A 15,075-nucleotide genomic window follows, 5' to 3' on the forward strand; every position below is an offset into this window, starting at 1 on the left:
CTGCGTCTCCATGGAAGGTGCCCTCCCCATCGTTGGGCCAGATCTGCCCGGTCTTGCGGACGCCCACGATGGTGGCCTCGGACACGACAACTGGGCAGTGCCGGTGCCGCTTATGGCACTGCGGCGTGGGGGGACTGCTGCTCTCGAAGGACTGTTGCGAGTTCTGCGAGGGAGAGCGGCTCTTGTCCCGGAACATGCGGTAGGTGGTGGGGCTTGGGGACACTCGGCTGGACTGGCCGGAGGAGAAGTCCTCCTCGCTGGAGGTGAGGTTCTCGTTGGAGCTGCAGTCCGGGGTATAGCCGCCTCCGCAATCCTCAAAGCTCCGAGGGGAATAGGACCTGCGGGGCCAGGTGAGGCGCTTCTCCTGCTCAGAGGTGCTCTGGCTGCGCAGGAGCGGGCCCTTGCCCTCTCCTTCCATCATGCCCCCGACATAGATGCTCTGGTAGGGCTGGTACTCCAGGGGCGGCCAAGGTGGCCTGCTACCTCCATTGGCGTTGATCAGGTTGTCCTTCAGGAAGCGGGGGTTCAACTCGGCGTCCTCGTAGTCGCCATCAACGCCGCAGCTGCTCTCCGAGCAGCGTCCCCGGTAAGGGGGCCTGGAGGCATCCCCCACGCTCGAGCCCGCGCTGTGCTGGGACTTTTTGCGCTCCATCTGCATGGCCTGGCTGCCCAGGGAGCTGATGCGGTCCGACACCTCTTTGTCGTTGACCTTCACCAAGCCGCGCTCGTGGTGAAACTCGACGTTCACGTAGAAGGGCTTCTCGGCGTCCGCCCCGGACTGGCCATGGCCCTTGCGGATCCGCTCGAAGTTGGACCTTAGCGCCGCCACGCTGGCGGGGGGCCCCCGGTCATCCCGTTCCCCCGACGCGGCGGCCCCGGGCCTGCGGGCGGCCCCGGGCTTGGGCTTACCCGGGGAACCCTCTCCGTCCGGCCGGGCCTCGGGTTCCTCGGCGGGCGGCGGGTCGGCTCCGTCGGCGGGCGCGGGCTGCGGGCGCGGCGCGGGCGCTCGGGGCTCGGAGGCGCCGTCGGGGCCCTGCGCCGCGCGCCGGAAGCCCCATCGCTGCCGGTCATAGCTCTTCTTTTCCTTGGCCAGCAGCGTCTGCAGGTATATCATGCGGAAGCGCTCCTGGTTCACCTCCTGCTCCAGGCGCCGGATAGAGGCCTTGCAGCGCTCCAGCTCCTGCTCGATGTCGCCCACTGAACGCAGTTCCATGCGCGGCGGCTCCGAGTCCGGGAACTGCGCCTTCCACGCCTCCGCGAAGCCCACCGGGTCCACCATGGCGCGGCCGGCCTCACCTGCGCCGCCGGGCTGCGCGCGGCGCCCGTCTCAGCGGCGGCGCGGCGGCCTCGCCAGGCCCGGCCCCGGGCGCCCGGCGGCCCCCATGGCCCCGCGCAGCGGCGGCGGCGAACAATGCCCGCCCACTCCCTAATGGCAGGTGAGGCGGCGCGGGGCGCTAGGCGGCGCGGGGCGCTGGGCACGCGGGGCGGGGCGCGCTGGGGGAAGGGCGCGGGCTGCGCGCGCCGCTATTGTGTGCGGGGCTCCTCCGCACGGCGAGGCGCGCGCGCTGCTCTCTGCTCCGCCAGGCCGCCGCCAGACCCCGGTCGCGGCCCGCGCGCTCCTGGCCTCTCGCTCCCGCACCGCCGCACAGCTCCGCCGCCTCAGCTGCCGCCGCCTCAGTGGGCGCTACGCTCGGCCAGCCCCCTCTCGCCGCACTCCCGCCCTGCCCGCACTCTGCGCCGCAGGAAGGGGAGGGCCGGGGGGCGGTGGCCGCAGCGCGGCTGACGGAGCCAGGCGGGCCTCTTAAAGGGGCCGCGCCGTGGGCACAGGGCGGGGGCCCCCGGAGGGCGGGGGCCCCCGGAGGCGGCTCCCCCATCGAGCCGCCACCCTCCCCCCGTCCCTGTGCCTTTTGGGAAACTGAGGCCCTAACAACGGCGAATTGGACTGTTCAACTCGCAGCCCAGGGGTCCCCCATAAAAAGGACACCGGACTCCCTGGTTCAGAAAGACCTTTCCAACACAGAGGTCCGGGCCAGTTTTGCAGTCCTGAAACAGGAACACTTGGCTCCCCTCCGGCCAGGAGGACTTCTTCTCTGGCCAGTACAGCCGCGTGTCCCCAGGCCCTACCACCTACCTCATGTTCCGGGACAAGAGCTGCTCTCCTTCGCAGAACTCGCAGCAGTCCTCCGACAGAAGCAACCTCCCCCCTCTGCCCCTCACCACGTCGCAGTGCCATAAGCGTCACCGGCACTGCCCGGTTGTCGTGTCTGACTGAGGCCACCATCGTGGGCGTCCGCAAGACCGGGCAGATCTGGCCCAACGATGGGGAGGGCACCTTCCATGGAGACTCAGGTGAGTTCCTCACACCTTACAACCCGGCCTTTCACCAGCCTCAGGGCTGGGCACAACTCACAGAGAGGCCAGGACCAGGCAGGTCACTCAGCGAGGCAGAGAGGACCAGGCTGGGTCGCCAATGCCAGCACCCCTGTTTCAGCGTGCGTCTCACGTTGTGGATCTGCTGTGGGTGACTGCCACACGGGTTTTTCACAGCAGGACGACATGATGTATGATAAATAGGGATTTCTCCCTCAGGTCACTCAGTACCCACACCTGCCTTCCCGTGTGCTAAGCCATGTTTGTCCCCTGGCCTCACCTGAGCTCCAGAGGCCAGTGTAGTTTTTCCAGGACGACCTGACTCAGAACTTCCCTGATTAGCCTCCCTCTAAGGGGGCCAGCCTGCACCGAGGCCCACAGGGCTGGGTGGAAGACAGAACAGCCCAGAGCAGGGAGTGAAACAAAATCTTTGCGGGTTCTCTAGGGACGCAGAGATCTGACACACAGCAGAGAGCACTGTGCAGGGAATCTGATGGGCACAAAATGAAAATACCCAAACCAGCCCGCTGGGTTAGGGGAAAAGGAAACAGGATATGGCAAATGAATGACTGGGCTTGAGTCTTGACCACCTCTCCCTCTCTGCCTCGGTTTCCTTGAAGTGAGAAGAACATCCACCTCCAAGTGCTGTTGTCCCTGTGTGGATGTGAGGGATTTTCATGCCCTCCTCCCAATGCCAGTGTCATCTGGAGCAGACGCTTTGAAGTCCAATCTAAGGGACTCAGCCCAGACTAGTAGCCAGGCCAGCCCTGCTTGGGTTCAGGTCTCCCTGCCAATTCCTGGCTGTGTGATCTCATCAGTGTTTCTCTGAGCCTCAGTTTTGTCATCCGTTCTTCATGTGCCCAATCCTGCTTCCTTTTCCCCTAACCCGACAGGCTGGTTTGGGTATTTTAATTTTGTGCTCATCAGACTCCCTGCTCTCTCTGCCCTGTCTCAGATCTCCCGGCTTCCCTAGAGAACCATCAAAGATTTTGTTTCACTGCCTGCTCTGGGCTGTCCTGTCTTCCACCCAGCACTGTGGGCCACGGTACAAAATGTTGAGAGCACCCTGTGTAAAATGTCCAGATGGGGCAAACATAAAACACACCCGGATAAATGGTGTGTAGGGGTCGTTTCGTGATTGCCTGTTAATATTGGTACCCCTGGAGAATATTCCTGCTGCTGGAAAACCCCTGGGACCCAGTTTCCAGGCCCAGTGGGCGGTGCGCAGCTCACTGCTGCCCTCTGCAGGCCTTGCTAACCTCCTGCCATCCTGGTCCCTTGGACCCAGCGGACCTTCTCATCCCCTTCCCCTTCAGGCTGCAAAATAGCCCATTTTGCAGGTGAAGAAACTGAGATGCAAATGATGCCCTGCCTTTGGAGTAGTGGGGAATAAAGGGGCTGGAATCCCAGTAGTGCCGTACTAAGCAGTGCTCTCATCCTCAGTGGCCTTTTTTCCTTTTTTTTTTTTTTCGAGACGGAGTCTCACACTGTCGCCTAGGCCGGAGTACAGTGGCGCGATCTCTGCTCACCACAACCTCTGCCTCCCGGGTTCAAGCGATTCTCCTGCCTCAGCCTCCCAAGTAGGTGGAATTACAGGCGCCTGCCATCACGCCCAGCTAATCTTTTGTATTTTTAGTAGAAACGAGGTTTCACTATGTTGGCCAGGCTGGTCTTGAACTCCTGACCTCATAATCTACCCACCTTGGCCTCCTGTAGTGCTAGGATTACAGGTGTGAGCCACTGCACCCAGCCCTAGTGGCCTTTTCTTTAAAAAGGGTATGATAAAGGCCAGGCACAGTGGCTCAATACCTGTAATCCTGTTGCTTTGGGAGGCGGAGGCAGGAGGATCGCTTGAGCCCAGGACTTCAAGACCAGCCTGGGCAACGTAGTGAAATTCCGTCTCTACAAAAAATTTAAAAATTAGCCTGGCATGGTAGCTCGTGCCTGTAGTCCTACCTGCTCAGGAGGCTGGGGTGGGAGGATTGCACTGAGCCTGGGAATTTGAGGCTTCAGTGAGCTAGGATCACGCTGCTGCTCTCCAGCCTAGGTAACAGAGCAAGACCCTGTCTCTAAATAAACTCTGAAGCTGTTTAGTTTGAGTTTGCATGCTCTGTTCTCTTGGCATAGCAAATGGCTTTTTGTTAGGCACAAGGACACGTCCAGATAGTGGCTCTCTCCCTTGTGGGACAGCCTCTTCTGGCCCCAAGGACACTGCTCTCTCCTCAGGACTTCCCTGAGAGCACCCCTATCCTGGGCCTCTGGACCTTTCCTGCAGAGTTTTCTTATCATCCATCCCTCCCTAGGGAGGAGTGTAATGGGGCATGGGCATGGGGTTCAGACACATATAACACTCTGTAATCCCCCACTCAGTGTCCGTTCCAACTAGATCTAAACTCTGCAAGGTCACAGACCTGTTTGTCTTGTTCCCCTATGTCCCTCATATAGTGAGCTCAGAGTAAGTGCTCAGCCAGGTCTGGTGGAATGAGGAACCAGATGTGTGCATGGCCTGGAGGGCAGATAGGTCACCGAGAGCGATGCCAGTGTATGGGGGAGGAAATGATAAGGCATTCACAGCCCGGCTATAGCAGAGGTGTGTGTGCCCTGTGGGAAAAGGCACAGTCCTGGCAAAGGCTTGCCAGGGGAGGTGATGCCTGAGCTGGTCTTAAGGACAAGGACCAGGTAGGCAAAGGACAAGGAGGCTTCAAAGTTGTGTTTGAGGAACAGCCAGGTTGGGAGATGAGGCTGGTATGGGCAGTAGGAAGTGGAATCAGAGGTGAGGCAGGGCCTTGTAGACCTGTACAAAGTTTGGGTTTTATTTTAAATGTGAGGAAAAGCTACTCAAAGGTTCTAGACCTGCACTGTCCAATAGAACTTTCCAGCGCCATGGGCATGTTCTGTAATCTGTGCTGCACAATGTGGCAGGCATGAGCTGCCCCGTGCAATTACTAAGCATCTGAAATGTGGCTGGGGGCAGCTGAAGAACTGAATGTTTGCTTTCGTGTTAGTGAGTTGAAGTGGCCACCATGGCTGCTGTATTCGACCGCACAGGAAGCAGTGGGTGACTTGCTGGGGTCTGTTGCATGGAAGGTTGGGCATGGGAGGTGAAAGCAGGGGGAGTGGTTGGAGATTGTGGCAATTGTTCATGAGGAAGGCATTGGTGACCCAGAGTAGGGCAGAAGCAAGGTGGCCTGGAGAAGGGGTTGGATTTCAGGAGCATTCTGGAAATAAAACTCATGGGACTTGTAGATGGAGTAGGTGTGGAGAATGAGGGATGTTGGGGTGATCGGACCCAACACCAGGCCATGGGGGCAACAAAGTCGGGTGAAATCAAAGGAATGAGAAAAGACAAGAGAGAAAGTGGGACCAGGGGGCCAACGCTAGTTTGGAGGCTGCGAAGGCGGGGAGCCCTGGGAGCCCACATTGTTTATTGGTGATCAAACAAAGAAGCAGGTGGTGAGGATGTGGGGGTTGAAAGGAAGCGGTGTATCAAGCGAATGAGCTACAGCTGTGATGGTTTTGCATTTTCTTTGAAACATATGGCTACTTGAGATAATGGGAGTGCTAGAAGCAAAGCAACTCTAGCAGACATGCAAGCCCTGCCTCGGCTTCTCTCCCAACACTCAGCTTTTCTCCCAACAGAGGGAGGCCAGCTACAGGGATGACTTTGGGATGCTGACTGCAACAGACAAGCAGAGGTACCTGCATAGGGCTTCAGGTCACCATAGCCCATCCATGAGCCAGCGTTAGGCAGACAGAGGATGACCCTGTGGCACCAAGGAGCAATGAAGACCTCAGAGAGAAAGTGGAGTGTTGCCAGTGAATCGCTATTGTTTGTAGCCTCGGGGCTGGAGACTCTTCCCCCTGCCTGCATGAGGCGGGGTGGAGAAGGGACAGGGACTGGACTAGGGGGAAGTAGAGGCAGAGAGACTGAGAAGGGACTGGCCAGGGAGATTATGGGGACCCAAGAGTCTGAGTGGAGAAGACTCAGTGAAGAAGGTAGAGCCCCATGCTAATTCCTACTGTTCCCTCAGTGGGAAGAACACTAGCTGAGCCTGCATCATGAGGCCCGCAGAGCAGAGGTGGGCCCTGGAGCTTGACTGCAGAAGCTGGAGGCTGGATGGGCCCTGAGTGCTATCCCAGGAGCCTTCTGAGGGGTTCAGCAGGAGAAGGGGGCTTCACCAAGGGCTCCACAGCAGTCTCTGAGCAGTGGGTGACATTTATTTTCTTCATGATCATGCTTTTCTAAATTCTTCATAATAAAATGCCTATCTATGGCTCACGCCTGTAATCCCAGCACTTTGGGAAGCCAGGCAGGCAGATCACTTGAGGTCAGGAGTTTAAGACCAGACTGGCCAATATGGTGAAACCCCGTCTCTACTAAAAATACAAAAATTAGCCGGGCACGGTGACTCTAGAGGCTGAGGCAGGAGAATTGCCTGGACCCAGCAGGCGGAGGTTGCAGTGAGTGGAGATTACACCACTGCATTCCAGCCTGGGTGATGGCGTGAGACTGTCTTAACAAAAAACAAACCAACAAACCCACCTATCTTTTGTAATTTAAAAAACAAAATAGATTTTTTTTACAACTATTATTATTATTATTGTTTTTGAGATTGAGTTTCATTCTTGTTGTCTAGGCTGGAGTGCAATGGCGTGATCTCGGCTCACCACAGCCTCCGCCTCCCAAGTTCAAGCAATTATCCTGCCTCAGCCTCCCGAGTAGCTGGGATTACAGACATGCGCCGCCATGTCTGGCTAATTTTGTTTTTTTTAGTAGAGACGGGATTTCTCCATGTTGGTCAGGCTGGTGGCAAACTCCCAACCTCAGGTGATCCGCCTGCCTTGACCTCCCAAAGTGCAATTACCTGGCCTTTTTTTTTTTTTTTTTTTTTTTTTTGAGATGGAGTGTTACTCTGTCGCCCATGCTGGAGTGCAGTGGCCAGATCTCAGCTCACTGCAAGCTCCGCCTCCCAGGTTTACACCATTCTCCTGCCTTGGCCTCCCGAGTAGCTGGGACTACAGGTGCCTGCCACCTCACCCGGCTAGTTTTTTTGTATTTTTTAGTAGAGATGGGGTTTCACCGTGTTAGCCAGGATGGTCTCGATCTCCTGACCTCGTGATCCGCCCGTCTCAGCCTCTCAAAGTGCTGAGCTTTTTTTACAACTTTATTGAAGTATAATTAAAGTGTCATAAGCTGCGTATTAGGAGTGCGATTTGATGAGTTTTGACATCTGTGTATACTTTGAAGCCATCGCCACAATTAGATAACAAGCATTTCCATCATCCCCAATCCATGTTATGTTTTTAAATCTCAAAACTAAAATAGAACAGAAAAGTGGGGTTTTTGGTGATGTTCCCCCTCAATTTTCCTTGTTCTCTGAGTGTGGTTACATGATTCTATTATTTATTTACTTATATTTATTTACTTATATTTGAGATGGGGGTCTCGCTCTGTCACCCACGCTGGAGTGCATTATTGTAGTCCTAGCTCGCTGCAGCCTCAGACCCCTGGGCTCAAGTGATCCTCCTAACTCAGCTTCCCGAAATGCTGGGATTACAGGCATGAGCCACCACGCCCAGCCTAGAAGTAATTTTAAAATCAAAACACACATACACCTCACACACCCTCAGCAGCAGCCCAAGTGGTTCCTAAGCCCCAAGCAAAAGTTCCAGCAAACACCTCCTGGATGCCACCCTTTGCCTTTCCTGAAAGAACAGGCTGGGACCCAACAGCCCCCTCTGCTGGAGAGAATGCAGAACTTCTGATGCCTCAAATCCCTGGAGATGGAAAGCATGCAGGTGTCAGTCAACAGATGAAAGAATAAATAGAGGCTAGGCACGGTGGCTCACACCTGTAACCCCAGCACTTGGGGAGGCTGAGGAGGGTGGATCATTTGAGGTCGGGAGTTCAAGACCAGCCTGGCCAACATGGGGAAACCCTGTCTCTACTAAAAATATGAAAAAATTAGCCTGGTGTGGTGGCACATGCCTGTAGTCCCAGCTACTCGAGAGGCTGAGGCAGCAGAATCGCCTGAATCCAGGAGAGGGAGGTTGCAATGAGCCGAGGTCGCGCCCCTGCACTCCAGCCTGGGTGACAGAGTGAGACTCCATCTCAAAAAAAAAAAAAAGAAGAAGAAGAAGAAGTTTGAGAGCAGCCTGGGCACCATAGTGAGACCCCCATCTCTACAAATAAATAAATAAATAAAAATAAAAATAAATTAGCTGAGCATTGTGGCATGTGTCTGTAGTCCCAGCTACTCTGGAGGCTGAGGTGGAAGGATTGCTTGAGCCGGGGAGGTTGAAGTTTTAGTGAGCTATGATCACACCGCTGCACTCCAGCCTGGGCGACAGAGTGAGACCCTGTCTCAAATTAAATAACTAAATGAAAAGAAATAAACTGTGGTACATCCAGACAATGGAATATTAATCAGCACTAAAAAGAAAGGAGCTATCAGGCCATGGAAAAACATGGAGGAAACTTAAATGCCTATTACTATATGAAAGACACTATTCTGAAAAGGCTACATACTGTATGATTCCAAATATATGACTTTTTTTTTTTTTTGAGACAGAGTCTCGTTCTGTCACCCAGGCTGGAGTACAATGGTGCGATCTCGGCTCACGGCAACCCCCACCTCCCAGGTTCAGACAATTCTCCTTCTGCCTCCTGGGTTCAAGCAGTTCTCCCACTTCAGCCTCCCAAGTAGCTGGGGCTATACGCACACCATCACTATGGCAGAGATTGCAGTGAGCCATGATAGTGCCACTGCACTCCAGTAAGGGCAACAGAACTAGACCCTGTCTCAAAAAGAAAAAAATGAAATGAAATATTGTACTGATAAATGCTACAACATGAATGAGCCTTGAAAACATTATGCTAAGTGAAAGAAGCAGTCACAAAAGGCCACATACTGTATGATTCCATTTGCATGTCTTATTCTTTTTTTTTCTTTTTTTTTTTGAGACGGAGTCTCGCTCTGTCACCCAGGCTGGAGTGTAGTGGCTCGGTCTTGGCTCACTGCACACTCTGCCTTCCGGTTTACGTCATTCTCCTGCCTCAGCCTCCCGAGTAGCTGGGGCTACAGGCGCCCGCCACCACACCTGGTTAATTTTTTGTATTTTTTAGTAGAGACAGGGTTTCACCGTGTAAGCCAGGATGATCTTGATCTCCTGACCTCACGATCCGCCCACCTCGGCCTCCCAAAGTGCTGGGATTACAGGCGTGAGCCACCGTGCCCGGCCTACCTGTCTTATTCTTACAAAATCAGTTTATGATGGCAGTTGTTTCAACAGATGGATATAAAATGCATTGAGAAAGGTGCTTTTAACAATTTTTTTTCTTCCTCCCAGTATCCAGGTGCTTGAGGACAGGCCTGGTAGATAGGAAGCTGACTACAGATATGTGCCACCGATCCTGGCTTCTATTTTTTCACTATTGCGAATAACATTGCTTGTTTTTTTGTTTTTTCTTGTAGTTGTTGTTGTTTTTCGAGACAGAATTTCGCTCTTGTTGCCCAGACTGGAGTGCAATGGCAAGATCTCGGGTCACCACAACCTCCACCTCCCAGTTTCAAGTGATTCTCCTGCCTCAGCCTCCCGAGTAGCTGGGATTACAGGCACGCGCCACCATGCCCAGCTAATTTTGTATTTTTAGTAGAGACCGGGGTTTCACCGTGTTGGTCAGGCTGGTCTCAAACTCCTGACCTCAGGTGATCCACCCCCCCTGCCTCCCAAAGTGTTGGGATTACAGGCGTGAGCCACCGCACTCGGCATAAATAATATTGCTTGAATGTGTATGTACGTGTACACAATGGACTGAATGTTTGTGTCCCCCAAAATTTGTATGTTGAAATTCCAGCTGGGCATTGTGGTACACAGTTGTAGTTCCAGCTACTCCAGAGGCTGAGGTGGGAGTGTTGCCTGAACCTAGGAGTTCTGGGCTTTAGTCACTATGCCCATCAGGCGTCTGCACTAAGTTCAGCATCAGTATGATGACCATCAGGTTTCCTAAGGTAGAGTAAACCTGCCCAGGTAGAAAGTGCAGGCCAGGCACAGTGGCTCACACCTGTAATCCCAGCACTTTGGAAGGCCACAGCAGGTGGTTCACGAGGTCAGGAGATCGAGACCATCCTGACCAACATGGTGAAATCTCGTCTCTACTAAAAATACAAAAATTAGCTGAGCATGGTGGTGCATGCCTATAGTCCCAGCTACTTGTAGGGAGAATTGCTTGAATCCGGGAGGCAGAGGTTACAGTGAGCTGAGATTGCACTACTGGACTCCAGCCTGGGGACAGAGCAAGACTCCATCTTGAAAAAAAAAGAAGAAAGAAAGTGCGGCCAGGCGTGGTGGCTCACGCCTGTAATCCCAGCACGGTGGGAGGCCGAGGTGGGTGGTTCACGAGGTCAGGAGATCGAGACCATCCTGGCTAACACGGTGAAACCCGGTCTCTACTAAAAATACAAAACCAAATGAACCAGGTGTGGTGGCAGGTGCCTGTAGTCCTAGCTACTCAGGAGGCTGAGTCAGGAGAATGGCGTGAACCCAGGAGGTGGACCTTACAGTGAGCCAAGATGGCGGCACCACACTCCAGCCTGGGCAACAGAGTGAGACTCCGTCTCAAAAAAAAAACAAAAACAAAACAAAACAAAACAAAAAACTTGCAACAGATTAAAACTCCTATGCCAATCAGTACTGGGATTGTGCCTGTGAATAGCCACTGCATGCCAGCCTGGGCAACATAGCCAGACCCCATCTCTGAGGGGGAAGTATGTAGTTATATATATGAAATTCTAACCCTCAATGTGCCTGGGAGGTGGTTAAGTCTTGGGTGGAGTCCTCGTGGGGATTAGTGGCCTTATTTATTTATTTTTGAGGTGGAATTTCACTCTATTGCCAGGTTGGAGTGCAGTGGTGTGATCTCAGCTCACTTCAACCTCTGCCTCCCGGGTTCAAGCAATTATTCTGCCTCAGCCTCCTGAGTGGCCGGGACCACAGGCATACACCACCATGTCCGGCTAATTTTTTTTTCCTGTATTTTAGTAAAGATGGGGTTTCACCATGTTGCCCAAGCTTCTCTCAAACTCCTGAGCTCAGGCAATCCACCCACCTCGGCCTCCTAAAGTGCTAGGATTACAGGCGTGAGCCACCGTGCCTGGCCGGGATTAGTGGCCTTATAAAAGGAACCCTGAAGAGCTCTCTCAAATTCTTTTTGCTATGTGAGGATACAGTGGGAATTCTACAGTTTATGACCTAGAAAATGGTCCTTGCCAGAATCCAACCATGTTGGCACCCTGATCTGGAACTTCCAGCCTCCGGGACTGTGAGAAATAAATTTCTGGTGTTTTAAAAACCACCTAGACTATGGCAGGCCCCACTAAGGCAAAGTACTTGTTTAAGTCTGCTTTCAGTTCTTTGGAAGATATACCTAGGGATGGAATTTCCAGGCCATGTCATGTGGCAATTACATGTTTTACTTTTTGGGGAACTGCACAGGTGCCTTTTTCTTTTTTTGCTTTTTTTTTTTTTTTAGACAGGTTCTGTTTCACTTGCTTAGGCAGGAGTGCAGTGGCACAATCTGAGCTCACTGTAGTCTCAAGCTCCTGGGCCCAAATGATCCTTCCACCTCTGCCCTACAAGTAGCTGGGACTACAGGCACACACCACCATGCCCAGCTAGTTTTTATATTTTTTGTAGAGACAGAGTTTCACCATGTTGCCCTGTTCTCAAACTCTTGAGCCCAAGGGATGCACCCACCTCCGCCTCCCAAAGTGCTGGAATTACAGGTGTGCACCACCACACCCAGCCAAGGTGCCTTTTTCTAATTCACCCAAAGGCCCCATGTGGGTGGGTGCAATGGCTGTGCTCATGAGGGTCACACAGTCTTCAGGAGTCCCATCCACCCAGCCCTCACCAGGGGCCCAGCCTGGAACTGAGGTCCCTCAGCGTGATTTCTTTCCACCTCCACAGCCATCACCCCAACAAGAGGCAGGGAAAGGGGCTCAGAGAGTGACCCCCCCATAAGTCATAACTGGGGGCCCAGACTTGAGCCCAACCTCCTGAGTCACAATCAGTGCTTTTAACCATTGTACCATCTAGCAAGACATTGTAGATGGCTGGGCTTTCTGCCCTCAGTTCTGCCTGAGCCCGACTTAAAAGCCTGGGTGAGCTTTTATTCTTTCTTGCTCCTTTTCTGCCCTGTCTCCACCCCTGTCCCCACCCACCTGGGAGGCTGGAGGCCAGAGGAGGGCTCCCTTCAAGTGGGATGTGGCCATGTGACCACCATCCATCATCTATCATCCATCATCTGTCATCTGTCAACCCTAGGGAGCTGGGGGCAAGATGAGAAAACTGGGCCATCAGTACAGCTGTCCTCTATCCCCGCCCCCAGCCAGAGTGTGGAGCAAAGCTCTGAGGGCCATCTTTGTCCAGTGAGAAACGAGCACTTTTGCAGCTGCTGGTCACAGGTTCCGAGGGACTGGGGCTGTGAGCCTGCCCTTCCAGACCTGGGCCCCGCCTCAGGAACTCCACTGCCTTCCGCAGGATCAATATTGATGAGGATTCTCCCTGCAGCCAGGAGAATCCCAGCGGAGTCCCCTGGCCACCGTTGGCAGCCTTCACAGGAGGCAAAATTGCTGGGACAAGACGAGCTTGTTCCCGAAGACAGGGCCAGTGAGTTGGTCCAGGCTGTGGCTTCCAGGGGTCAAAGGCCCAGAGCACCCTCAGGCTAGGGGTGCCAACCACCTGTCAGGAAAGAGGAAGCCCAGGCCTGGTTTGCCTCCTAGACCACCCACCATATGTCCCAGAAGACAAGGGGTGAGCCTGCTGACAGTCGCCCAGGGACAGGAGTCCCATGCCTGCTTCCTCACCTGCCTGGGGCCCAGGCTTAGACACTGGCTGGTGGCCCTGAATACTGAGGGGGAGTAGACAAAGGGGAGGAGGCCAGGAAGGGTCTGTGCTGCCTGGAAGGAGCATGTGACAGTCACACATCCTGGCTGCTCATCAGTTTCCTTCAGGGGAAGGCTGACATATGGGAGATGACATTGGCAGGCCACAGCAGATGGCAGAGGAGCCTGGGAACTGCTGGGAGGGCATTGCATCTCAGACAGTGCCTGAAATGGCAGGTGTCTGTGTGTGGGTGGGGGGGTGCCCAGGGTCCACCCAGTCTCCAGGAGCCACTTCTCTCTCAGGAGAGGAGGAGTCCCTCTCTGTGCTATGAGTTTCTTCCTCTGAAAACCCCACTTGTCCTCTCTCATCCCTGTCCTGGGCTCCCTTGGTTGCTGGGTCCCTCTGCAGTCCCCTCCAAGCCTAGGATTCCTTGGCTACCTGCCAGCATCCCCAGGGGCCCAGGGCTCCAAGAGTTGGAGGGAGCTGGCTCCAAGAGCTGGAGGGAGCTGCCTCCCAGTCTAGCCCCACCTGTGTGGACCGAGGGCTTATGCCCCATGCCAAGCCTGGCTTACCTGTGAAAATGGGGTCGGGCTGGCATCTGCCATGTGGGCTGTGGGAGGAGTGAATGGGAGAATGCAAAGGGCTGGGCCAGAAAGGGGGCTCCAGAAAAGCTGAATGCATGAATGAGTAAGAGCTAGTGCAGCCTGGGCAACACAGTAAGACCCTGTCTCTGTGAAATTTTTTTAAAAAATTAAAAATTAGCTGGGCATGCTGCCTCATGCCTGTAGTCCCAACAACTTGGGAGGCTGGGGTGGGAGGATTGCTTGATGATGGAAAGTTGAGGCTGCACTGAGCTATAATCACGCCCTTGCACTCCAGCCTGGGCAACAATGCGAGACCCCATCTCAAAAAAAAAAGTAAATGAAGCCAGGTGCAGTAGTGTGTGTCTGTAGTCCCAGCTACTCAGAAGGCCGAGACAGAAGGATTGCTTGAGCCCAGGAGTTTGAGGCCAGCCCAGGCAACACAGTGAGCCCCTGGCTGTATTGCCTTAAAAATAATAATAAATAAAAATAAAAAATAAAAAAAAGTTGATGAATGAGTGAACGTGTCAATTTAACCGATCCTCTGTCCATTTCAATACTCAGTTACCTAGATTGTAGGTGACCTGAGCTCTCCTGGGTTAAGATGCCCTGCATTCCTCCAGAGAGTGAGGTTTGTCTGGCAGTGGTCCCCATCCCATCCCCCAGGCTGAAATGCGAGTCGAATGGATCCTGGTAGCCTCGTCTCCACTCCAGAGGCCTGCAGCAGGACTGGGAGGAGGGGGAGACAGGCAGGCGCCCAGGGCACAGGGTTGAAGGATGCTGAGAGCAGTTGCCCTGCTCCGGTCCCTATGGAGCCTGTCACCATGGCCGGTGGGCTGGGAAGGATGGACTCATAGACTCACATTGGGAGGGTGCAGGGAGTGGCAGGGAAGGGGAAGGCTCAGCCGGGGGACCCTGAGGAGAGCTGAGCTTGGTTGGGGCCATGCGAATAAACTCCTGGGGTTCAACCCTGGATGGCAGTGTGCTGGGGCCACCTGACTGAGGGACATTGAGCCCCAGGGGTGAGGGCACCTGGAGCAGATTCCCACTGGGATTAGACTCCAAGTGGGGTTGGGAACAGAGGCAGGGGAGGGACCAGGAGTTTGAGGAGGAGAAGGTGCTCAGGTGTGTGCCATCTTTTCAGCTGTCTGCACCTCGGTCTCCCCACCTGTTAGGCGGGGACAGGGCGGGGGTGGTAATGAGCCCACAGCATTGCCGCGATTAAACAAGCTTCCAG

At 54.3% G+C, this 15,075-nt stretch overlaps 1 protein-coding gene and 2 long non-coding RNA genes across 8 annotated transcripts in view; 2 read left to right on the top strand and 1 right to left on the bottom strand.

Annotated features, from left to right (window-relative positions):
- BCR (BCR activator of RhoGEF and GTPase) overlaps positions 1-2,231 on the bottom strand; it is a 136,985-nt gene extending 134,754 nt beyond the window's left edge. For 4 of the 6 annotated variants that reach the window (XM_077950565.1, XM_077950564.1, XM_002798291.4 and 1 more), the window contains exon 1: positions 1-1,413. In XM_077950565.1, coding sequence (XP_077806691.1) covers positions 1-1,279 — 1,279 coding nt within the window. In that variant the 5' untranslated portion in view covers positions 1,280-1,413. Of the gene's footprint in view, positions 1,689-2,131 lie in introns of those variants that run through there. The other 2 variants (XM_077950566.1, XM_077950569.1) reach the window with 2 other exon arrangements.
- Positions 1,496-15,075, top strand: part of LOC144331904 (uncharacterized) — a 20,776-nt gene continuing 7,196 nt past the window's right edge. Inside the window, exon 1 of the long non-coding RNA XR_013399504.1 lies at positions 1,496-2,349. This is a non-coding gene — a long non-coding RNA (uncharacterized LOC144331904). The remainder of the gene's footprint in view (positions 2,350-15,075) is intronic.
- Positions 3,382-10,703, top strand: LOC144331907 (uncharacterized). The gene is made up of 3 exons (XR_013399507.1): positions 3,382-3,918; positions 4,213-6,705; positions 10,486-10,703. It is a non-coding gene; the product is annotated as an uncharacterized LOC144331907 (long non-coding RNA).

This window comes from Macaca mulatta, chromosome 10 (genome assembly GCF_049350105.2).
Source record: "Macaca mulatta isolate MMU2019108-1 chromosome 10, T2T-MMU8v2.0, whole genome shotgun sequence".
Taxonomy (NCBI): domain Eukaryota; kingdom Metazoa; phylum Chordata; class Mammalia; order Primates; family Cercopithecidae; genus Macaca; species Macaca mulatta.